The following is a 26,200-nucleotide window of genomic DNA, read 5'->3' on the forward strand; positions in this document are numbered from 1 at the left end:
AGAAACCAGGTGACAGGAGGTGGTGGGACAATGGGATGGATGGCAGGACATCCAGGGCACCAGAAAGCCAAATATGGGTCAGGGGAAGGCCAGAAAAGGCAGGAGGGGCAGAGGGTAGTGTCATTTGTGGACAGCAACCAGCTTCCAAAAAAAGCACTCTCCCTCCTCCCTGCCCATGCTCCCCACCCTGGCTTCCAGGGGTCCTCCAGCCTCCATGAGCACAAGTGGGAGCATAGGCTTCACTGGTCCCCCTAGTCTGTGAGAGTACCCTTGAGTGTCCATTTTCCCCACACACAACCCCCCCCCCCCAGCGAGAAAATGAGAGCCAGAGTGCCCTCTAGTGGCTGCATCTCGACAACCCAATGGGCCCGCTGTCCAATTCATCAGCATGGCGTCAGCCCTGCTTTTCATCCACTAAGACCTCGAAACTCAGCCCAAAGTACAAGCGATACCCCACCCCACATCTTCGGGCAGGAGGTTGGAGGCAAGGCCGAAAAGCCTGTCCAACTGTTCAAGTGGCACTGGTTCTTACTAGAAGCTTTCCTTGCTGTGGATTTTCCTTTCAAGTCCACCAGGATGAGGGATAGGGGAGATGGTATTTAAAGGGCTGGAGAGCTCTCTGCAAACTGGGAACCTCAAGTTTGGTTCTCAACTCTGCATGGTTCCTGAGCACCAAGCTGGGAGTAGCTGAGAGAGGGGGATGGGAGGGGAGAGAGAGAGAGAGAGAGAGAGAGAGAGAGAGAGAGAGAGAGAGAGAGAGAGAGAGAGAGAGAGAGAGAGAGAGAGAGAGAGAGAACACCTGGAGGTGTGCATTTGAGTCTGCCGAAATACCCACCTCCCCCAGCCCTTTCCCTCCATTTTGTCAGCCCTGGACAATAGACCTGATTCCGTAGCAGGGATCTGCACAGAGGGGTTAATTCACCTGCCTTGGGGAGTGCAGCATGTCAGGGTGTCAGGGTTGGGTCTGCAGTAGGAGCAGGAACATCCAGACCCCGGGCGGGCAGGAGCCTCCCCTCTCCACCCTGCCTTCCGTCTGGATAATTCCGCCTAAACCTTGCAAAGCTGCGCCCTAGATTAGCCTGCATTCTTGTTGCACCTGGCTCTTTTGTAAATCCCGGGATTGTCTGCAGACAAAGAGGAGAGAGCCCAAGGCTTGGGATAAGAAACCACAGCGCCAGAGACCTTAACAAGGTGTGCCCAGCTTCGCTGAGCACCGAAGACAGACGACAGACTGGGATGCTGGGGCAGACAGGCTAGCCCAGAGGCTGGGATGGGACCAGATGGGGACACCTTGAAAGTGGGGTGTGGGGGCACAGGCTGAACCCAGCCTGGATTAAGACTCAGGACCAGAAGCAGCTGCCCCTTCAGGCTGTTGAGTGCAGAGTCCAAGACTAGGCCCCTGGTAAAAAATAATAATAATAAGGCACAAGCTCTGGTTACCTTTAGCTTATGTGTAAAAGGAGCCTGAAAGGGGGCGGCCTTTCGGAGCCAGCTCCTTGTCCAGGTGAGCGGCCACACCTGCCCAGGGCAGAGCCGTGGCTAGGCGAGGATTTGCAAGTCCAGCCTGCGTCCTCCTTGTCCTCCTGGGTTTGGAACCCAGGGGCCCCGAGCAGGGTCGAGAAGGGGCGGGACTGACTCCGGGCTCTGCTTCGCAGGCAGGACAAGCTGAAGATCCACATGCGCAAGCACACCGGGGAACGGCCCTACCTGTGCATCCACTGCAACGCCAAGTTCGTGCACAACTACGACCTCAAGAACCACATGCGCATCCACACGGGCGTGCGGCCCTACCAGTGCGAGTTCTGCTACAAGAGCTTCACGCGCTCCGACCACCTGCACCGCCACATCAAGCGCCAGAGCTGCCGCCTGGCCCGGCCCCGGCGCGGCCGCAAGCCGGGCGCCTGGAGGGCCGCCAGCCTGCTCTTCGGGGGGCCGGGCGGCCCGGGCCCCGACCCGGCGGCCTTCGTGGTGCCGCCCGCGCTGGGCGACGTGGGGAGCCCCCTGGGCGGCGCCGCCGTGTGCCTCCCGGGCCCCAGCCCCGCCAAGCACTTCTTGGGGACGCCCAAGGGCGCGCTGAGCCTGCAGGAGCTGGAGCGGCAGTTCCAGGACACGCAGGTGAAGCTCTTGGGGCGCGCGCAGCTGGAGGCCGACAGGCACGCGGGGGGCCTGCTGGCCTTCGCGCTGGCCGAGAACGTGGCCGCCGCGCGCCCCTATTTCCCGCTGCCCGACCCCTGGGCCGCGGGCCTGGCCGGCCTGCCCGGGCTGGCCGGCCTCAACCATGTGACCTCCCTGTCCGAAGCCAACAACTAAGGGGTGGCGGTGCAGCCCTGACCCCTCCCCAGTCACCGACACCCTCCCGCTGCCCCCAACCCAAAGGGTGCAAACCTTCTACTTCAAGTCACTTGGGGTGCAAAACTGCAGCCTTAGTACTTTCTGGGTGCCTGGGGTGTCCCAAAGCATCTCTGGCCCTCTGGTCCTGTCACCCCTCCACACACACAAACTATCGGGGTCCACACACCGGTCACCTCCGAGCACTTAGCAGCTGTGGGGAGCAGGGGCAGGAGTTGGCCTAGCCAGACATGTTGGCTGGAACATGATAGGAGAGTCTAGTGGTGAGTCCTTCCCCCAACACATTTTTCTAGAGGGTCGTTTTCCCTGTCTCCATCTATGGGGAAGGGGACCCTCCTAGGAAATCCCTGGTTGACAGGGAGGCCTCTCAAGTGCACACCCCCCCCCCCATTTCCCTCAGCCTGTGACCTTGACCAGGTCAGCTGGCAAATTTGTAGCCCGTATCTCACACACCTTCCCATCCTCTGCTTAGAACTTCCCCCAGGAATGGGATGACACTTTACCCTCCCCAGTCCAGGGATCAAGCCAGGCTCTCCCCATACAGTCTGATGGCAGCTGCCTGTCAGCACAATGTCTGTCCCTGATTTCCACCACCCCAGGATAATCTGGCTGCTTCTCCACCGCGGGGTTCTCAGGGCCCTGTGGCCATGGCTTTCCCTGCTGTATCTGGACACCTCGGCCCTTCCCTCCTTCCTCTGGGGCCCAGGCTGTGCAGGGAGTCAGGGTACCAGCTACTCCCTGCATGTGTGTGTTTCTTCCAGGGGGTTCTGAAGAGTCCCTGCTGGCCCAGCACCTTCGGGGTCTTCTATTCCCTCTCCTCTCCTGCAGAGTTTGCTTTTGTCTCTCAGTAAACCCCAAAGGAGAAGAGGCAGGAATGGACAGGGGCACGGGGCTGATGGTGTGCCCAGGCCTGGACTGTGGACACAGACATCCCTGTCCTGGGCTTCCTGCTGAGCAAACACAGCCAAACAAAAAAGGCCAGAGAAGACCACAGACTCCATGCTACCTGCTCCCCAGACTCCACAGCGTCCCCCAGCTCCATTCCAGACCCCTCTGCTCTTCAGAGTCTTTTTTTCCCAGCTGCCACCTCTTCCATCCCTGTATCTAAGTCTGGCATTTGCTTCCGGGACTCCCACCTGCTATGTTCCCCTCCATGACAGAACTGAACTGAAACTTTTCGAACAGACAAGGGAGAAGGAACGCATCGAGTCCAGTGGTGTTGGGGCTGGGGTTTTATTTTGTAAAGGTAATGACTTCTTATAAACTCGATTTTTCAGATGACTGTTTAGTTCTCTGTTTTCTCTTGGCTGCAATTTGGAGTTGTACATTGTAAAATACCCAAAGATGTTCAGTACTGTATGATCAAGAACTTGAAGAGGATGGGGGCGGGGGGAGGGCTGGTTGTGTTTTATTTTGTTCCCTTTGATTTTTAATTTCTTCCCATGTTTCGATATCCCTGTCTGTGGGAAAACTTTGGAATTTTTTCTATTTATAACTTTTTTTAATGTGATTGCTTTATGTAAAATGACACTCAACAAAGTTTGCCTTAGTGATTCAAGGGACAATCTTCCATAACTTTGGTCGCACGTCGCATCCTGCCGAGAAAAACTCAGTTAATTTTCTGGCCTATTTATTAAACAGTATTAATTGACTTGATTAAATTACGTCGAGAGTCGCACTTCTGTGAGAGAGGAACAGAGTGTTCCAATCTGTCCACATTCCCAAGTGTGAGAATTTGAAAATTGGGTTCTATCCACTTCTAATAAATAGCATCCAAGCCCCCTTTACAAAACTCGCAGCTCTTGGACCCTTATTTAATTATTTGGGGGTCAGTGATTTGAATAAAAGAAAGTTAGATGCACTCAGATTCCTGGTTGAGACTGGCACCTCCCTTTCCTGTTCTCATTTCAGCTGGCGAGGGGCTGATTGTGTGATGGTGGTGGCAGGAGGGTAGGAAAAAACACAAGTTCCTCACACCCCCAGGACCAGAACACAATCCCTGCCTTGAAGGTACTGTTGGATTATTTGCCATGGTAGTGTGTGGTAGTGTGCAAATATGAGTGCCTGGTGTGTGTGTGTGTGTGTGTGTGTGTGTGTGTGTGTGTGTGTGTGCGCGCGCGCGCGTGTGTGCAGTCCCTGTACATGCAGGGACTACCATGGCAGGTGAGCTGGGGACATCTCTGTGTCAATGACCCACCATAAAACCAACCCCGAGCGCCGGGAGGGAGGAGGGAGGGAGGGAAAAAAAAAAAAAAAAAAAAAAAAAACCAACCCCGCCAACAACAGCCAGACCTTACAGCTCTAACCCTGGCCCAGCCACCGTATTGGCCTTCTGGTTTCATCCCCTGGATGTGGGACCAGACTTCACCTCCTGCACCTGAGACTCTTTCCTGAGGTGAAACACTTAAATCCTGAAAGGAAACTGACTCCTGTCACACAGTGAGTCAAGACAATGCGGTCAGCTCTGCTCAGATCCGAGAATGAAGATTCTGAGGAACACAGTTCTTGGAACTACATTGTCCAGATGCCCAAAGCTTAGTAAACCAGACCCTTTTTCTGTCTCTATTTGTTCTTGCCAGAGTGAGCTTCACTGTAAACTGACCACAGCCCTTCTCTGTGCAGGACAACAATCTGGGCCTCAAACTGTGGTCCTCCTTGCTATGTGTCCGCAGGGCTTCTGACTCTGTTCTCCTGGGGCTCCCCTCTCTGGTAACAAAGTAGCTGGAGCTCTGGTCTCTCCCACAACACCCGCCAGCAGAGGCTTAGATGAGGGACGGGGCTCAGAAAGCTAAATGAAGAGCTGAAGCCACCTTCTGGCAGTGGGAAGCTCATAGGAAGCTCAGGTTGACTTAGAAGCTCAGCTGGCATTTCATTCCATCCCAAAATGCATTTGTCTTCATATGAAAAAAAAATTCTGTCTGAAACAACTTGCCAGTGAGAGCATGTGCCTTTCCCTCTCCGATTCTTCTGCAAGTCAGCTTTGGGAGGTGACAGCTCGTGGCTGAGGACTTGGAGAGAAGCATGACCAACCACTGGGCATTCTACAACCATGGTGTTTTGGAGGACAGGGGTAGAGCCCCCACTAGGTCTTAAGAACATGGAGAAAAGGAGCAAATTGAACTCTACTCTTGGCTAGGTGGGTCCTCCAGGCCTGGCCTGCTCCATCAGCCCTAAAGTGCTAAGAGTTAGAGAGCTGGGGCCAGAGCGGTGGCGCTAGAGGTAAGGCTTCTGTCTTACAAGCGCTAGCCTAGGAAGGACCACAGTTCTATCCCCTGGCGTCCCCAAGCCAGGAGCGATTTCTGAGTGCATAGCCAAGAGTAACCCTTGAGCATCAACCAGTGTGGCCTAAAAACAAGCAAACAAACAAACAAACAAAAAAGAGTTGGAGAGCTGACAGAATCTACAGCAGAGGATAGGAGTGGGGACAGGGAAAGCAAAAGGTGACCAGGCAGGAAAGACCCAAGAAACAAGAGCATCCTCGCTATTGAAGCAGCATCAAGGGATACATGGTACAGACCTTGGAACTGCCCGTTAAAGCCACTGACTTGACTCCCTGAGGTCCGCATACAAGGACCCAAACTCCTTTTCAGAGCCTGAACTGACATCAGCTCTTTGGAAAGCTTGTTGTGGAATGCTAGTTGCAGGGAAGAACTTTCCAGAAACTCCACTCTGGGAGCGGGAGAGATACTTACATATGATGAGTCGCTTAATGAATCTGCATCCCATGTGGCCCTGGAAAGAGGGCTATGCCAGGGAGAAGCCGGGAGGAGGGCCGGAGAAAGGGAGGAACAGACTTTCTCTAGGACAAGTCTAAGGAGACCCCAACAATGGACCAGGAGAATGATGGGCTCTTCTTTGCTCTAAAGTGGGACTCGGGGCCAGAGAGATGGCATGGAGATAGGGCGTTTGCCTTGCACGCAGAAGGTCCGTGGTTCGAATCCTGACATCTAAAATGGTCCCCTGAGCCTGCCAGGAGCGATTTCTGAGTGTAGAGCCAGGAGTAACCCCTGAGCACTGCCAGGTGTGACCCAAAAACTAAATAATAAAAACCAAATAGTAATAATAATAATAATAATAATAAATAATAATAATAATAAAGTTGGACACAAGTTCGCAGGATGCAGATCCCTGCCTGTCCAGGGAAACCTCCTCAGCTCCCCTGCCTGATCAACCAGAGTCTCTGGGGCGGGAGAGAGGTGCACTTTGCAAATCGGGGTTCTCCACACCTTGCCAAGCACTTCTCCCCTCCAGAAGCCAGGTGGATTGGGTCCTGGTCCCCTCCTTGCAAGGCATATTCCTCTTCGGAAGCTGAGCTGAAGGGTTGGGGCGCACCGGAACCCCGGGTGCGTTCTGGAAGCAGGCGAGCTTGTACCCCGCGAAGCTCCCTCCCAGTCGCTGCCCAGGCTGCCCCACTGCCCTCCGTGCCATTCTCGACGTGACTCACGGGCGCCCTCTCCCGGCCACTGCAGCCCCTGCGCCTCCTCCTGGGCCGGCAGAAAGGACCCCCGCAAAGCTAGCTCAGGCCTCCAGCAGCAAAGGAGGGTGCGGTGCTGAAATGGGCAGATCGCAGGTAATGACCACCACCCCCCCCCCGGCCCACCTCTCCCCTAATCGGCTCCCCAATCTCTCCCCTAATTGGCTCCCCAGCTGGAGGGAAGGAAAACGTGGGGGGGGGGCGGTGTAGAGTTACAGCCCTTAGGATGGGCTTGGATAGTGGTGGATGGTGATGGAGGGACCTTTCTCTGCCATCTCAGGCCACGCAACCCCCTTTAGCCGGCGGGTATCTGGGTCCAGGAGAGCGGCGGGCAGAAATCTCACTCACAAGCAGACTTCAGGAAGTATCAGCTTTATGCATGCCCTATTCACCACATGTGCGGTCTATCTTAGCCATTTACGCATGCTATCCTTAGCTTGCCCTGCGTCTTAGCCTTTTCCAGCCATGTCTCCTCCTGTTACTTCTCCATGCTGCCAAAGTCCTTAATCCCGCCTTTGCCCCTTAGGCAAAACCTTTTATAACCTTCCAAGACCCCCTCCCAGAAATGGGAGGTCTAACAGGTAAAGTTAAACAGGTAAAGTCTTCCGTAGCAAGACCCCTCCCAGGAATGAGTCTTGCAGGTAAGATCAAGTTACACAGGAAGGATGGGGGGGGGATGGGTTACAGGGGTGGGGGGAGCAGCACGCATCCCTTGACCCAACCTTGGAGAGTGGAGCAGAGGATTGAGGCAAACGCGTATTTTCATCCGTTAAAGGGAGGGCTTTGGTGGGGTGGCTCCTATCAGTGTTAGGAGCTTTTTTTTTTTTTTTTTTTTTTTTTTCCCTCCTGGCCATAGGCTGGGCATGGCTGCTGCAGCTTTGAGAAAAGCAGCTCTACCAAAAAATGGTCTGACAAAGAGAAGACCAAAACACATCTCAACTCAGCACAAGCTTAGACAACCTGGAAATAGATCACTTTATATGCAGCCAGAGTGGCTTACGCAAGTGGTGTGCACACGCGCTCACAGACACACACTTCAAACAAATGACACACGACTGATTTCATCCCTCCTGATAACAATAGGACACATGGCACTGGCTGGAAAGTGCCGCTGGTATCTGCAATGCACATACTTATATATATATGTACATATATATATATTGGATTTTTGGGCCACCCCCGTGGTTATCAGGGCTCTGTGCTCTGTGCTCAGAAAGTGCTCCTGGGGCCCGGAGAGATAGCACAGCGGTGTTTGCCTTGCAAAGCAGCCAATCCAGGACCAAAGGTGTTTGGTTCAAATCCCGGTGTCCCATATGGTCCCCGTGCCTGCCAGGAGGTATTTCTTTTCTTTTTTTTTTTTTTTTTGTTGTTGTTTTTTTGTCACTGTTATGCTTTTTTGTAGTTACTGCTTTGGGAATTTTTTTTGTTTGTTTATTTTATTATGTTTTTCTTCTTTTTTTCCCTTTATTCTTTTAAATTGATATATTTTTTTATTTTAATTATGACAACAAAGATGCAAAGAAAGAGGACAAGGTAAAGTTACAGTGGAAGCCCAATCACCCATAAACAAAATTCACGGTATTCCCATCGATGATATCCCAGCCTTGAACTTTCAGCCAAAGAACTTTAAGAAAAACAAAACTAAACCCATGTACAATACAATTACTTTGTCCCTCAAATCCCCAGTTGTAGTACATACTATTTCTTAGCAGCACACAATATAATCTAAAGACATTAGACTTATGTAACTCCTTAAACATTGAGGGCAAAGTACATTTCTCTAGTTCCATGCACATGCTTACTAGTTTAAGTTAACCTCAAAAGTTTTAGTGGGTTATTTTTCTTAAGGATTAGCGTCAAGGGAACTTAGTAAAAAAAACGGTATTAAAGTGGCATTTGTTTGCATAGGCCCACCAAAACATAAGGGACATGGAAAGACAAATTATGGTCTAAATACAAGGAGACCCTACCCCTGAAGTTTCCTGGCACAGGACTGACTCTAGGCTCCAGGCAAACTAGTTTGTCCAATTCAAGTCATCGTCTGTAGTGGCAATACACCTCCATTCCTCACATAGTCTCTGTTGTTGGTATCATGCTTCTGTATTAAAGATCCTGGAGTCTGCATATCCCATATTGCAGTCAGGATGGTGCAGAGCATGCTCTTGTTTCACCTCACACTTAAGTGGCACTAGAGAGAACCATGTCCTGTAGAGCAGGTCATTGATGTTGTCAAGTCTTCTCAGTGTAAACAGAAGTCTCTTTTTAGGGGGTCGATGTCAGACCCTTGGTAGTGTCTTTCCTGGTAGAGGACTGCTTCCAGCTGTTGCTATAAAAGACCTTGGATGTTTCGTAGATAGCTTGCCTGGTTCCAGCGTGAATGGAGGATGCCCATTCTTCTGAGGCCTGTGCCAGGTCATTATATCAATGTTCAGGGTGTAAGGTACATTGTACTGAGATTTATTAGATAAGAACTTATCTATATGTATGGTGTTTTCCCATTTTAATGTGTCTATGCAAACAAGGATCAATGCCATGAAGCGTTATTGGTGCATCTGGAGGCCATAGGAACAAGACCAGCAATTTCCATGACATAGTTCAATCACAGGGATCAAACTGAGGGACATTTACAACAACAATCCTTACTATACAGCTTACAAAGAAAAGACAAGATGAAAAGTGGATAGAAACATCATGGTAGAAAAATATATAGAAAGTTACCTCAGTTAAAGAAAATACCCATAAAATATTCAAAAGATATATGTGTTCAATATGTGTTCAATTAGTGTCATTCTAAATAGTTCTGGGATTTGTTAGAACTACTGTATGTCTTAGGTCAGAGATTAAAACTATGTGTTACTAAAGTTAAGAAAGGTAAATCTGGGGTACTGATGGTTGGGAGGAGCAAATGTTTGCGCTGGGGCGCTAGCCCCCGCGCGGTTTGCAAAATGTAGACTGGTATGAAATTTCTAGTGACAGCCTGAGTATAGCTGAGCAGCTATCTGCCACCCACCAGATCAAATTCCACCCCCTAGGCCAGTGTCCGGGCCTGGCCTGGGAGTGGGGAAAACCCAGGGTGCCCCGTCAGCTCCTTCCAGGAACCCACCTGGAGATCCGGAGGAATGGGGGGGGAGGGGGGAGGGTGACCCAGGTCCGGGCCCCCCCCTGACCCTAGGCTGGACCAAAAGGCCGCTGGCGCATGGGGAGGCCTGCCAGCTGCCCGTCCATGCCGGCTCAAAATCCTTGCTCCAGGAAGGGAGAGGGACCCTCCCAAGCCTGAAGGACAGGGATTTGACCCCACCCTAGGCCAGTGTCCGGGCCTGGCCTGGGAGTGGGGAAAACCCAGGGTGCCCCGTCAGCTCCTTCCAGGAACCCACCTGGAGATCCGGAGGAATGGGGGGGAGGGGGGTCGGGTGACCCAGGTCCGGGCCCCCCCCTGACCCTAGGCTGGACCAAAAGGCCGCTGGCGCATGGGGAGGCCTGCCAGCTGCCCGTCCATGCCAGCTCAAAATCCTTGCTGCCAGGAACTATTTCTGAGCAGACAGCCAGGAGTAACCCCTGAGCACCGCCAGGTGTGGCCCAAAAACTAAAAAAAAAAAAAAAAAGCAAAAAGAAAAAGAAAAAGAAAGAAAGTACTCCTCGCTTGGGGGACCATATGGGATGCCTGGGGTTCATCCTGGGTCAGCTGCATTTAAGGCAAGCACCCTACCGCTGTGTGACCACTCTGGCCCCAGCATCCACTCTCATGTATTCCTCCTGGTTCTCTGGAACCATGAACTCCGACCCTGAGCACCAAAGCAAAGGAACAAAGGGGTTGCTGGACTAGGGCAGGAGAACAAGTGAGCCACACTGCTGTCCTCTGCATCCAGAATCAACACAGAATAACCCTGGGCAGCTAGAAGGCTTAATCCTTCTCAGCACTCAGATATCCCTGACCAGTACTTTGAACCCCTGTAGAAACCCATCCCTCTTCCCAATTAAACCCCAGAACCCACTCCAGGTAGCTTAAAGGAAAAGAAGCTTCATAAAGGAACTTAAATCTTTCACCAAACATCCACAGGGATCAATGTCAAGGGTCACTAAGGTGAAGTTCTACAACAGAACCTATTGGGGGAGTGGGAGAAGGAATTGGGCTACACCCAGCAGTGTTCAGGGGACCACACGGTGTGATAAATCAAGAATTGAACCCATAAGGCCGAGAGCTAGCACAGCAGTAAGGCATTTGCCTTGTTCACGGCAGACCCAGGAGGGACCCAATTCAATTTCCGGCATCCCATATGATCCCCCAGCCTGCCAGGAGTGATTTCTGAGCACAGAGTCAGGAGTAACCCCTGAGTGCCTCTGGGTGTGCCCAAAAACCAAAAATAAATAAATAAATAAATAAATAAATAAATAATAGAACCCAGGCCTCACCCAAATTGGAAAGAGTTCCACCACTGAGCCACAGCCACCCCTCCTGTATAACAGTGGGAGAAACACATTCACACCTGTCCTCGAATACACATGGATACCAAAGCCTAGAAAATGCCAGCTGTCAGCAGTAATGGTTCCCCTCCCCTCATTTGCAAAGTCCATTTATAAAATCAGGACTAGATATCTGATTGTCCTGTAATACCCCAGAGATCAGAGAGATCAGATTATTGAGACTGGATTAGCCCATCAGAGATCTGATTGTTGAGTTGGATTACCCCAGCAGAGACTTAATTGCTGTTGCTGGAACTGCTGAAACATAGCCCTGTGATCCACCCTATTCTCTTCGGAAAACATGCCTAGACTTCCTGGCCTTCCTCTCAGCATGTATCTGATGGAGAAAGTAAGCTTCTGGCTTCTATCATATCATATGAAGGAGGAACTCAAGTTAGACATTCTCCAGAAGGAAGTTTTTGTAATGTTGCTGGGTCCACAGAGCACAAAGCACACACCTGGTTCTGCATTAGTCTGCAAAGGAGGAGTCAAAATCTCAACAAGACAAAATAAAAACTGGTGAGGACAAGGCCAAGGGTGAGCTCAGGAAGAACAAGGTGACTGCCCTGGCCCTCTGAAGACAGCCCAGAGCCTGGAGGTCTGTGGTTATTGCATGTGTCCTTGCATTTGACCCTTGCGTGAGCGCGCGGGTGCGCACGCGCGCGCACACACACACACACACACACACACACACACACACACACACACACACTTTGATTCACACGTGCACAACTTCCTCATAGCGGATGACCTTTGTCCCTTCTCTTGTATTTTGTTGTGGCTGTTTCATCACAAGCAGGCCTAGAGTTTTACTCCACTCTCTGCCGTGGTGGGAAAGTCAGCTCCCAGCTCAAGCCTGCCACTCAGGACACTTCTTCCTGATTTCATCACTACTCCCTGACTGCTACCATGGACAAGGTGTTTTACTCTGTCAGTTCCACCTCCCTCCTGCAGGAGGCACCTGTGGGACATGCAAAAGTGAATTATTTTTACTTATGGTGAGGATGCCCCCAGTAAGGGGACCTTTGCATGATTGCAGGAGATGGAATGTGGCACTGTGGGAAAGCAGGACCTGGGGGTGAGGTCCCAGGACTGGGAGGAGCTATGAGGATAATGTGTGATTGGGGATGTATGTAGTTCATGTAGAAAATTCTGGCTTCATCCTCTGCACTGGAAATACTGGGATGCCAGTATATGTGCATGGACTGGGTCCTGGTTTTGATCCTGACACCTCATGGTCTCCCTAACACTGCTGAGTGGTTGGAGGACTAAATGAATAAGTAAGTAAACAAACACAAGATTGTCAAACTGGAATACAGTTTTAAAAAAAAATATAAGCCCAGGGGTTGGAGAGATAGCAAGGAGATAGATCGGGTGTTTGCCTTGCATGCAGGACAGCGGTTCAAATCCCAGCATCCCATATGGTCCCTGAGCCTACCAAGAGCAATTTCTGAGTGTAGAGCCAGAAATAACCCCTGAGTACTGCCGGGTATGTCCCAAAAACCAAAACCAAAAAAAAAAAAAATACACCCAACCAAAAGGCAGAAGAGATAAGGATTTGATGAAATTATTGAAAAAGATCTATTCTATATGTAACTAATATCCCATGATGAGAAAACAAAGGGAAAGAGGTCTTAAGAAATAATTATGAAAATGGTAATTATGAAATTGGTAATCTAGGAAGGAGACATCACGTAGATACACACATATATACAACCACTAGATTGCATTTGACTAAAACTAGAATTATTATATTATATACTACCGCTGTTTAAAAAAAAATTAGGGGGGGGTAAAGTGCTTGCTTTGCATGTAGCAGACCTGGGTTCAATCCCAGGTACCGCATGTGGTTTCCCCATGCCCTGCTAGGAGTGATCCCTGAGCACTTCTGGATTTGGCTCAAAAACCCAAAAACTAAATACAAAGATTAGCAGTTACCAGAGATCCGGGATAAAGCTGAAAGTTCCCACCTGGTGCCCATTCTTCCTGGCTCAAAACCCATACACGCACCCCCATGTGAGTGAACGCTAACATGAACCACCTCAAGCTGGATAACAGACCTGGGGGGAGGGCAGCTCAGTCATTGTCATAGTTGAACCACTTGGACCCAAGTAACATGAGGTGCTGGACATTGAGTGCACAGGGACATTCTGCTCAGTATTGTTAGGAAACTAAGATGGCTGTCAGGTAAGGTTCACAAAATAAAATATATCAAAACCAGGCCTTGACTATGGAACTAGAGCCTAGAGCTGTTCAACAAACACATACTGAGCACCCTGGGCTACAGATGCTTCCAGAAAGCCATTGTGTGCAGAGCAGTATTTCAGTTTTGGTTTGATTTTAGAACCATGCCTGGCAGTGCTCTGAGGTCTTACTTCTGGCTCTTTGCTCAGGGGCCATTCTTGGTGGTGCTTGGGGGATGATATATAATGCCAAAGATGGAACCCAGGTTGGCCATGTATGAGGCAAATGCCCTCCTCGCTGTACACCCTCCCATAGCAGACATTTCTTCCCATGTGAAAAGGGAGCCTAGGGAGAAAGTCAAGCGTGTGTATGTTCGTGCTTGAGTCTGGGAGCATGTGAGAACTGCAATGGGCCTACAGACTGGGGTGTGAATGTTCATGCAGTGCATAATCATGCATACATGCGTGTATGCATATGTGTGTTGTGTACTTGTGTGTGTATATGCATGTTTGTCACACACATATGGATGCATGTTCTTGCATGCATTGTGTGGGGTGTGCGTGTGTTTGTGTGTTTATGTTCTGTGTGCTTATGTGTGGGTGTTCATGCGTGTGTACATTTGTGTGTACAGGTGTAAGTGTGTGTGTAGGGGAGCTATGCAAAGGGTCACTCTCAGACTCCGACAGCCTAGCTCGCCGTGCCGCCATGTGGCCACCAGAAGTATCTGCACTGCTCGGGGAACAAAGCCGGCGGCGGGGCGGGGCCGCGGCTCCTGGTTGTTGTCCTGGGGCGGCTGGAGCGCTTGGCTAGGCACCGGGGCTGTAGGGGGGGGGAGGACTCTACGAGGGCTGGGCGACCCCCAAATCGAATAATGTAATTCTCATGGATCTGCGACCCAGACAGGCACAGGCCCCTCCTTAGCCCCATGCTTGGTGGCCCAGCTGGACACCCCAGAGGCCAGCCTGGGGGCCACCCAGGGCCAAGACAGAGACCCAAGGAAATACAGAAACGCTTCTGCCTGCAGGACCGACCTGTCCCCCACCCAACCCCTGCTCCCTGTCCGGCTGCTACTTGCTGCTATACACCCCAGATCCATGGGGCAGCCATGGGTCCCCTGCCACCACCCAAGGCCAGTTCCCAGTGGAGAGGCTCAGGGAACCAACGGGGAGCAGCAGAAACCAAATACCCGGTAGGGCCACCTGTTGGGCCTTGCAGGACAGACAGACAAACACACACACACACACACACACACACACACACACACACACACACACACACACACACACCTCAGTACTGTTCATGCTGCAGCTGAAGTTGGAATTAAACCCAGACAAAGTGTCATTATGAGCTGATGAAACTTCATTTCTGGGGATGCTGATTTCCAGCCCTTTGGGTGAGCAGTCACCGCTTTGTTGAAACCTGTACCTCAGGCAACTGCATCTGTGTGGCTTTACCTGCAGACGTTTCCTGTGGTGGACCCAACAGTAAATGTGTGTTAGTTTTCTTCGCAGGCTGGGCAGTCTCTGTGAGCTACAAGGGTGCCACCCTGCGGCTGGAGTGAAAGCAGCACAGATGATCTATAAATGGGCATGGCAGAATGCCAATAAAACTTTATTTCTGATGAGCGCAATGAGCTGAAGTCAGCACCCAAGCCATAGCATACCTGCCAGCTGTATTAGACCCCAAATGTGTCTGTTGACATCGTGGTTTTGTGAAGCTTGTAAAGTAGTGGGATGGATGAGAAATCCCTCAACTGGGTCTCCAAGGTATGAGTGGGTAGGCCCAATTTGTTCTCATCTAAAGCTGGAGACCAGCATGGGTCTATCTGATGGAAGAAGGTTTCTGACACCCCTCAGTGGCCTCTGCTGTGTGCTAAGATGAGTGCTTTCAGCACCCCATGTCTTTATAAGTGCTGCCGTGTTCTCTACAGCACAAACTACCTACTATCTGGTCCATCTGGGGGCTCCATTCTAAGGAGAAGAGCTGGGATGCCTTGGTGAGAGTGGACTGTGCTGTGTCCTGAGGGGGTAGCAGGAGGGTAGGGGGGATATGAGGACAACAAAACTTCAGCAGCCTCTCATTGCTGTCCCCCAGGGCCTGCAGTCCAGCTTCTAAGATGTTCCCTGGCCCAGACGCAGGGTCCAGAGGCGTTGCTGGTAGTTCAATAGGCCCAGCATCACTTCCTGGCATCCTTCAGCACAAAGCAATTGGGTTGTTAGGTGGAACTGGTGGCCTGTGAGGTCCAGCCCAACTGGGAATAGGACAGGCCTTCCACCACTGCCTCCTGTTCTCACTCCCAGGATACACACACACACACACACACACACACACACACACACACACACACCATCACCAAAAGAATAAGGTCTTTGGTTTTAAGCAGCACCTTCATTTTACTGGTGAGGAGACTGAGACCCAGAGAAGACTCTTGTGATTGCAAGGTTAGTTCTAGAAGTGTCTTCCAGCACCCTGGCAGGCAATTCCTGATCTCAGCATTCAAGATTTTTTTTTCCTCTTTCTCATTTCTTTCCCCACTCACACCTGCAGACACAACACCTTGGGGATGCTCCAAAGTGGGGTCCTGGCAGAACTAGAGGTGTAGGTCTGTTCCGCTTCCCAGGGGAGTAGGGCAGGCCCCATGAAGGGCAGGAAAAGGTTGGGTCAAGAAGCGCCTTCCAGGCTGGGCCTTGTTTGCTAGGAGGTGGCAGCTGTGTCAGCACTGAGCATCCTCCGGTCCAGCCCCCCAGGGGCCCGAGGGGCCATGACCTCATCAGTGTTTCTAGCTTTCATGACCTGCCAAGGAAGTTCCAGTGACGCACTGGAGTGAACTGATGTCCCTTTGCAGCCTATTCTAGGCCCAAAGGAACCTGCCAGCCCTGTCGCCCTGGCCCAGACCACCAGGCATAGGCCGGGCAAAGAACAGAAGGGACAAGAATGAGTAAGAGTCAGGTGACCGGATAGGAGCTGATGACAGCGGGTGGGTAAGGACAAGAAGACCAGGGGGGCTGGGGCTGGGGGCTAAGGGGCTGGGGAGTCTCCTGGGGAAAGCAGAATATCCAGGACATGTAGGTGCTAATGAACATTATCATGGAACCCTCAAATACTGAACCAGTTGGGTTGCCTTCTAGCTGCTGTTCTCTCTGTGCTCTGCCTTCCTCGGCCACAGTCTACTGACCTCCCGACCCCACCCACCCCTCTAAACATGATGCAGTCCTTAGTGGGGAGTTCAAATCCTCAGAGAACTGAAAATGGGGAAACCTTGGTTCAGCCACTGGCCCCTACACCTGTGTTCCTGGGATAGTGTCTTCTCCAGGCTAGAGAAATGGGACAGCCAGTAAAGTGCTTGCCTTGCATGAGGCTGACCCTTGTTTGATCCCTGCATAAGGCCCCTTGAGCACCACCAGAATTGATCCCCATACACAAAGCCAGGAGTAAATGTCTTCACAGGGTGACTGCTGGGACTAGGTGCAAGAGCACTGCATCAAGGAGGCCCCCAGAAAAGGGGAGATCTTATTGCTACTGAGCAACAAAAATAAGCTGAGGGACTTTCCCAAAACCCTTGCTCTGTGCTTGTTCCCCGCAAGTCAGCAGGCATGGATTTCCTGGCAGAGAGAACAACGCAGTTAGCAGGGGCTGGAGTCTTATGCCAAGAACCCGCAAGTGTGGCTATAATTAAAGGGCAGCAGCAACAGGAATCAGTGCCCAGGGCCACTGGACTGGGCGTTTTGAGGAGCTATTCGCCCTGTTTTGACCACTGACACAATTGAGACTCAGAATATGTCAACAGTGACTCATTGTGGTCCTGCTGCAGGGTAATGAAGCCAGGGCGTGAACCCTGAGCCTTCCCAGCCCAAACCCTGAAGCTCATACATGACTGTACAGGGTTCATGTTTGGATTCTGCTGTGTAGACTTGTGTTCACCCAGTGCCTACCTACAGTGGGCTATGGCTTCCTTCCACAAGCCTAGTCTCTGAGCTGTTAAGTGCAAAAGCATGGGAGATGGCTGGGAGCATGCACACACACACACACACACACACACACACACACACACACACACACACACACACCACAGACCTTTTTTTTTTTTTTCCTGGTTTGAGAAATTAAGTAAGATTTAGACTCTCCCATGCTAATGGTTGAAATGGGGCAGCTTGATCTTCCCCCTCAATCTAGAAAAGGGTGGCCCAGACTAGAGAGTGTCTCTGTTCCCATGAATACATTGAGAGTCCCAACAGTACCCCTAATTTTTTTTGCTGTGTCTTCTTTTTTTTTGGGGGGGGTCACACCCGGCAGCTCTCAGGGGTTACTCCTGGCTCTATGCTCAGAAATCGCTCCTGGCAGGCTGGGGGGACTATATGGAATGCTGGGATTCGAACCATCATCCTTCTGCATGCAGGGAAAATGTCCTACATCCATACTATCTCTCTGGCCCTGTGACTTCTTTTAAGGCAAATGTTTTTTGTTGTTGTTTTTTTGGGTTTTTTTTTTTTTTTTTTGGTTTTTGGGCCACACACGGCGGTGCTCAGGGGTTACTCCTGGCCTTCTGCTCAGAAATAGCTCCTGGCAGGCACGGGGGACCATATGGGACACCGGGATTTGAACCAACCACCTTTGGTCCTGGATCAACTGCTTGCAAGGCAAACGCCGCTGTGCTATCTCTCCGAGCCCAAGGCAAATGTTTTCAACCTGAAACCCTTATAATGAGAGGTAGTGATGAGCTTGGATGGGACAAAAATCTATTTTCACAAACTTCTAAATCCAAGCTAACCTATCCCTCCACTAAAATTGTGGCTACAAGCCACTTTACTAATAAAGGGACCAACATCTTCATTGGTAATAGGATTCACATGGGGTAGGATAGATGGGGTAGGAGATACCAGTTCAGAGACCCTGATGTGGTGTTGGCGATTCGAACCAAGTTTACTACCATAATCATGTAACCATATGGAAGAACCTTAACCTTTCTTTACAGCCCCCTTAACCTTTCTTCAGCCCACACAAATTTTTATATCCAATGACAATGTTGCTGATACCTTATAATTCAGTTTCTTACTATTTCACCATTACAGCTATCACATATGCCACTAAATTTTGTAATTAAAAAAAATTTTTTTTTTGGTTTTTGGGTCACACTCAGCAGCACTCAGGGGTTACTCATGGCTCTGTGCTCAGAAATAGCCCCTGGTGGGCCCGGAGAGATAGCACAGCGGCGTTTGCCTTGCAAGCAGCCGATCCAGGACCAAAGGTGGTTGGTTCAAATCCCGGTGTCCCATATGGTCCCCCGTGCCTGCCAGGAGCTATTTCTGAGCAGACAGCAAGAAGTAACCCCTGGGGCCGGGCAGTGGCACTAAAGGTAAGGTGCCTGCCTTGCCTGCGCTAGCCTTGGACGGACCGCGGTTCGATCCCCCGGTGTCCCATATGGTCCCCCAAGCCAGGAGCAACTTCTGAGTGCATAGCCAGGAGTAACCCCTGAGCGTTACTGGGTGTGGCCCAAAAACCAAAAAAAAAAAAAAAAGAAGTAACCCCTGAGCACCGCCGGGTGTGGCCCAAAAGAAACAAACAAACAAACAAAATAGCCCCCGGCAGGCACGGGGGACCATATGGGATGCTGGGATTCGAACCACTGTCCTTCTGGATGTAAGGCAAACGTCCTACCTCCATGCTATCTCTCCAGCCCCTATAGCTGAATTTTGATCCAAAAGCCTATTATGATTATGTCATAAAACTGTGCCTCTAGTTATTTTGACAACCAAGTTTCAACATGAATTTTTTTTCTGGAATCTTACACATTGTATACACACACAAAAATTGTCCCAAGCCAGATCCATAGCACAGGGGTTAAATCACTTGTATGAGGTCAATCCAAGCTTGATCCTCAACACCATATATGGTTCCCCAAGCTCTACCAGCAATGATCTCTGAGCACTGCTGGGTGTGGTCCCCAAATAAAACAAAATTGTCCTAATACAGTCCTGAGGCTGCACTGACCAGCCAAAGAGGGGGGGTCAGAGCTGAATCATGCCTGTTGGGATGCTGCCCCTGGGGAGCAAAGGAGAGGCAGGAAGGGCAAGCAGTTTCCTTCTTGTCAGTGACGCCCAAGTCCTCCATCTCTGCACTCACATCCCTTCAGGGAGCACCAGGTCTCTTGGATACACTGAGTCAGCAGCAAGGAGAGAATAGGTCTCTGGCCTGGATAGCTGGTCACAGCTCCATCGTGTGGAAGGAATAATTTGGAGATCTGGTGGAGGGCTGAGGCTTGCTTACCTGTGCAAGGAGGAAGAGGAGGAAATTCACTGATTGTTTTTTATTACTTTTTTTTTTTGACCAGTTACACTCTTTTTGCAAGTGAAATCAGATCAAAGCAAAGTCTCTCGGTGAACGAGAATGTGAGTAGCAGGTGGAAACCAGGAGCCCCATGTCCCAACTGGTCTTCCCCTTCCCTACCTCTTTCCTTCCCAGAAACTCCCAGGCCTAGAACCAGTTATCAATGGTGGTCAGGACAGTGTCTTCAGCCTTGAGACTCCTGAGGCTATTGCATTAGACATTCAAGCCTACTATTGTAGGCAAATAGGAAGGGCCAGGGAGGCTGATGGAGCAGAACTGGAAGAAAGTACCAAGAGCAGCCGAGCAAGGCTGGGAAACAGATAATAAAGGGTAGGTTCAGACTCTGGCACAAAGAGAATTAGGGCTGAGGATGAGGACCTCACACCACCTTCACACCAGGCTTCCACAGCTGACTACTCCATTTTGAATAGCATAAACCAACTTCCTTTTTGTTTGATTAATTTTTTTGTTTTGGGTCACATCTGGCAGTGCTCAGGGATTATTTCTGGCTCCATGCTCAGAAATCACTCCTGGGAAGCTCAGGAGACCATATGGGATGCTGGAAATCGAACCAGGGTCCATCCTGTGTTGGCTGCATGCAAGGCAAATGCCCTACTGCTGTGCTATCACTCCAGCTCTGTTTGATTGATTTTTGTTTGGGGGGCTCAGAGATTACTCCTGGCTCTGTGCTCAAAACTCACTCCTGGTAGCCTTGAGGGACCATTTGGGAGGCCAAGGATTGAACCCAGGTCTGCCGCTTGCAAGGCAAGTGCCCTACCTGTTGTGCTATTGCTGTAGCCCCCAAACTAAAATTTTTTTTTTTTGGTTTTTGGTTTTTGGACCACACCCAGTGACACTCAGGGGTCACTCCTGGCTATGCACTCAGAAATCACTCCTGGCTTGGGGGACCATATGGGAAGCCAGGGGATCAAACCGCGGTCTGTCCTAGGTCAGCACGTACAAGGCAAACGCCCTACCGCTAGCGCCACCGCTCCAGCCCCTCAAAACTAAATTCTTTCTAGAAAACCTGGGATGCTCTTCTTGTGGGAGGTCTTTAAACCAAGAAAATGCGCCTTTTTCCATGTACGGTTATAGTTGGTAGCAGTTCCGTGATTAAGATCTAGCTCTGCTAAGAGGATGGGCTTCAAAAGTGATTTTGATTGTTAATCTCCTCCCCACACACAAGGTGACAGTGGTGACTACTGTAGTTGTGAAACGCGCATGGCCATAGTGCTCACTCATAGAGCTTCAGCAGTCACACTCATTAATGGTGCTGTTCGCACTTTCAAGCTTATCTAAGTTTCTCGGCAGGGGGCGCTGTGGTACTCACAAGCATCCTGGCCTGGGGTAGCATTTAGGAATGCCCAGACATCTTTACTGTGGTGCACCTATACCCCTGGCTGTACACTAGACATCATACACTTTATTGGCACTGGGTGGGGGTTCCAGCCAGTAGACTCATGGGGTCTATGCCTAGCACATGTGAGGGGCACCAAGGATTGATTTTATGGCTCCTAGATTTCGAGACACTCATCCATTAACACTCATCCATTAACGACCCTGGGAAACTCTTCTACCGGAAAGAGCAAACACTGAAAGAGACTGTACCAACAAGAAGAGACGTTTGAAATACAAAGAATTCAAAGTTGGAGAGAGTGCAGTGGGTAGGTTGTTTGCCTTGCACACAATAGCCTGGGTGAAATCCTAGTTTGGTTCCTGGTATCTCATATGGCCCCTGGAGCACTAAGTGCAGAGCTAGGAGTTAATGCTGATTGTTTACAAGTGTGACCCCCCCAAAAAAAATTAAAAATTGAAACTATATCGGGCCCGGAGAGATAGCACAGCGGTGTTTGCCATGCAAGCAACCGATGTGCCTAAGGTGGTTGGTTCGAATCCCGGCGTTCCATATGGTCCCCCATGCCTGCCAGGAGCTATTTCTGAGCAGATAGCCAGGAGTAACCCCTGAGCGCCGCCTGGTGTGACCCAAAAACAAAAAACAAAAACAAAAAATTGAAACTATAGAGGCCAGCGAGGTGGCACTAGAGGTAAGGTGTCTGCCTTGCAAGTGCTAGCCAAGGAAGGATCCCCCGGCATCCCATATGGTCCCCCCAAACCAGGAGCAATTTCTGAGCGCTTAGCCAGGAGTAATCCCTGAGCATCAAACAGGTGTGGCCCAAAAAACAAAAAACAAAAAACAAAACAAAAAATTTGAAACTATAAAAAAACTCATATGTATAAATATAAAAATAATTTATCCTGACTTTGCTGTTAATATGAAATTAATATTATGGTATTACTCATATTGCTTAATGTTATTAATTTAAATTTTATTGCTAATATTCTTATTAATTTTACTGATAATATTTTTATTAATAGCCAAATATTGATGATATGTCATTCATGTGTAAGAAGGGGGAGGAGATGAGAAGAGAAAGGGAAGAAGGTGTGGGAGGGGATAAACAAAAGGAGGGTTAAATAAATGCTAAAATATCCCAGCTGTTGGTTGAAGAATACAGCAAATCTACAAGGCTGAGAAAATGTCTGTGACTCTTCAATGTGACTCTTTGATACAGAATTAGATAGAGTATGAATTTAGTAAACACGTTTTATCATTCCAAATTAGTGTTATTACAAACTAAAACTAAGTCTCTAATTAAACAAGACAAATTCAGTGCCTATTTAACTCAGAACCAACCATTAGGAACTTCACTTACGGCTGCCTGCATTTGTCTACATCAGGTTTTCAACAGGGATGAATTTTCCACCCCGATTCCATAGTCATGATCAATTCCTGCACATATTAGCAGGAATCCAGCACATTCCCCCAGAGATGTTCCCTTCTACCCCCAGGAGATCTTATTTTCTTATTCCGAAGAACTGGGTCCCATTTGCTGAGAGCCAGCTGTGCCCTGTGGAGTATTCTTGCCACTCTCATAGCTGCCACACGGTGGCACAGCTGGTCACTGTTCCTGCACAGCCCAGTGGACAAGGTCTTTACTGTCAAGGTAAGAGACTGACAAACAGGGCCTGGAGAGATAGCACAGCAATGTTTGCCTTGCAAGCAGCCGATCCAGGACCTAAGGTGGTTGGTTCGAATCCCGGTGTCCCATGTGGTCCCCTGTGCCTACCAGGAACGATTTCTGAGCAGATAGCTAGGAGTAACCCCTGAGTGCTGCTGGGTGTGGCCCAAAAAACAAATAAAGAAAAAGAAACTATTAGAATTGTTAGCATATATCCAGTTTCTGACATACCTGAAAGTAAGTTATATATCTCTTAATAATATTGGGTCACACATCTCTCAGTGACCCTGATATGCCACATATCCTTGGAATTGAGTAGCCTGGAGTGCTTAATTGGTGTAATTGCACTTTATGATGGATATTGACAGAAAGATGAAGCCACCTCAAAGAAAATTTTTCAGAATAAATCCCTTTTCTTAATTTGTGACCAGACACACTGTTTCCAGGGTGATTGGGGCTTTTGCAATGTTGGATATGAAATATCTTTGCATATAAAATATCTTCTGCAGGGGAGAGGGAAACAAAAAAAATATCTTCTGCAAGACAACTTATGGCCTCAATTCAGACCCAGAAGCCACTGACACTCTCAGATGATGATGATGATCATGTAGACAAGTTAGTGAAATAGGTCCTAGTTGTTGAGTGCTAAGCCCCAAGCTCTCTGGGCTCTTCCCAGAACCTTGAGATGCTCCTTCAAACACCCCTAGACCACAGATGAGGAGATGGGGCCTTATTCTCCATCCCAGATTCCTCCCTATAGGCTGAGTTCATTTGTCTCATCTGTCATACAGGCATGGAATATCCCACCTACTAGACCATTTCTTTTCCTTTTATAGTTGTGGTACACATATTCATTCTGAGACTCTCATGAAATAATCTTAAAAAAAACCCACTGGAAAAAATGAAAACAAATTAGAAGGAAAGGAGCCAGAACAGTAATCCAGCTCTGTACAGTATTTTTGTTTGTTTGTTTGTTTGTTTTTTGGGGGGGTCACACCTGGCAGTGCTCAGGGGTTACTCCTGGCTCTATGCTCAGAAATCATTCCTGGCAGGCTCTGGGGACCATATGGGATGCTGGGATTCAAACCACCAACCTTCTTCATGAAAGGCAAATGCCTTACCTTCATGCTATCTCTCCAGCCCCTCTGCACAGTATTTTGTTGTGTGGATTTAATAGATAGCACCTCACTTTTTTGACCATTAACTTGGTCAGAAATTAGTCATTGGCCAATTAGTTTGGTTGATTCTATACCATTGTGGGGTATAGAATATCTGGCCTGCAGGCATGCGTTTGTCTTGCATGGGGCCAAGATAGGACAGACCCTGGTTCGAATCCCAGCATCCTATATGGTCCCCTGAGCCTGCCAGGAGCAACTTCTGAGTGCAGAACCAGGAATAACCGCTGAGCTTCACTGGGTGTGACCCAAAAACCAAAAAACCTCACATGGTTTGACCCGGTGCATGATGGGACAGACAGGGATGCTGCTCATTGGCTGGCCTACACTGCATGACTTGCAACTGGTATTATAGCCACATGGCCTTGGGCAGAAAAAAAAGATCCTCAATCCTGTGATATACAGGAGGACTAAATATGGTCCAGATCTCTTCTTCCTAGGCCCTCTTGTAAGATAGTCTTACTTTTCATCCTGAGTCAGCTGGTTTACCAGAATGAAGCGCACCCAGGCAGAATCACCATTTGGCTAAGCCATTCTCTCTCTCTCATTCTTCCAGAGAACCTCCAGGAAAAAGGGAGCTATTTGCAGCAACTGCCTTAAAATACTGGGGGAGCTTTTCCTCCAGGAGGCAGAAGTAATCTCACTCCTCTCCTTTGTCAGCTACTAATTTCTGATTACTAACCTGTTTGCTTTCTCCATTATCTCCTCTCTTCCTGCCCATTCTCTATCTTTCTTCCATGGAAGGGATCACAAAATAGGACCTGAATGTGGTCTCAACTCTGCCAGTACTTTGATACTTTGGCATAGACTCAGTCCACTTTCTCCATGCTTCATCCCAGACACTGGCCTACAGAAGGCCTGACTGACTGGACCAGCCATCCTGCTCCTGGACTCAGCAGGAGCCAAATCTTGAAGGATTTCATGGAACTGTAAAGTTGGGTGGCCTCTTCATTGAACACACATACACACACACACACACACACACACACACACACACACACACACACGCACGCACGCACGCACGCACGCTTGCACATCTCCTGGTCCATTTACTAAATGAATCCTTCCAGAGGTCAGTTTTCCACAAGGAACCAACTGTCTGGCAATGGAAGTTTGATCATTTCTCCCCTCTTATTTTTTTTTACCAGAATTTGCTGTTTCCCTTAAATAAATACTTTGTGGGTCTCCCCAATATGGCACAGCCACCGGGGAGTGGCATAAATTCTCCTTCAAAACTCCCAATGCAGTTTTGAGGCCGGAAAAATAGAGTTAGTTTGAGGAAAGGGGGAAGTAAACATGGCAGAGAGACAGTATAAGGGTTAAGACACCTTGAGCCATGTCTACATTGGGTCAGTTCCAAATACTCACACTATTCTTGAAATGAATGTATAACAAGCTATGAAAAATCATGGATACACCGACCTGATGGCTGAAAACAGGCAAGCTCAGGAGGCAGGCCAAGATCCTACCTTGCTGAAGCCACATCTGCTGCACTCATCACCCACAATCGCTGCTTTGCCATGGTCCAGCTTCAGCACTTAACCAATGATCTCTGCAGAGATACCAAACTGACCAAAATTTCAGGTATGCTTGTATTTGAGCTGACATCACCAGGACTTTGTTTGAGTGAGTATGGTCACCTTCCTCCCCACCCCTCCCCAACCTTCTGGCCTTCCAGAAGGCCTGGCAGCAGAAAACCATGCCCCACAAATGCCAAAATATCAGTCACGGAGTTTGGCTGATTCCTGAATTGTGTAGCTATGCAATAACTCCAAATTTTTCAATACTGACATCCCAGTAGGAATACAACAATTTAAGCATCAATGTGGATTTGAAGCCACCTAATGTTCAGAAACAAAAATAAAAGAACAACTTGCAACAAATAGTTAAGCCTTCTAAAACTACTTAATGACCTCATTATAGATATACAATAGTTTTTTACAAATTTTCTTTTTGCCATACTTAAAAAATTATTTTATTACCATTTACCTGTAAACAAAAAAAAAAGACACTTGCCTTGAATAACCATTTATATTGTTCCATGAACACTGCCAAGAGTGATCCTTGAGCACAGAAAACAGAGTAAATCCTGAACACCCCCCAGTGTGGCCCAACAACAGAAAAAAAATAAAGAGTTCACTGGGTCCCCATCTCTTGCTTTGGGGAGACTTCAAGAAGCTGTCATCATTAGGGCATAAAAGTTGTCTTCGTCT

At 49.2% G+C, this 26,200-nt stretch overlaps 2 protein-coding genes across 2 annotated transcripts in view; both read left to right on the forward strand.

Moving 5' to 3' along the window:
* Positions 1-2,348, forward strand: part of ZBTB7C (zinc finger and BTB domain containing 7C) — a 130,187-nt gene extending 127,839 nt beyond the window's left edge. Inside the window, exon 4 of the mRNA XM_049781545.1 lies at positions 1,656-2,348. Within this exon, the coding sequence (XP_049637502.1) occupies positions 1,656-2,310 (655 nt within the window). The 3' untranslated portion in view covers positions 2,311-2,348. The remainder of the gene's footprint in view (positions 1-1,655) is intronic.
* SMAD2 (SMAD family member 2) overlaps positions 1-26,200 on the forward strand; it is a 961,241-nt gene that overhangs the window by 791,090 nt on the left and 143,951 nt on the right. The gene's annotated exons all lie outside the window — the stretch shown is intronic.

Source organism: Suncus etruscus, chromosome 10 (genome assembly GCF_024139225.1).
Source record: "Suncus etruscus isolate mSunEtr1 chromosome 10, mSunEtr1.pri.cur, whole genome shotgun sequence".
Classification (NCBI taxonomy): Eukaryota; Metazoa; Chordata; class Mammalia; order Eulipotyphla; family Soricidae; genus Suncus; species Suncus etruscus.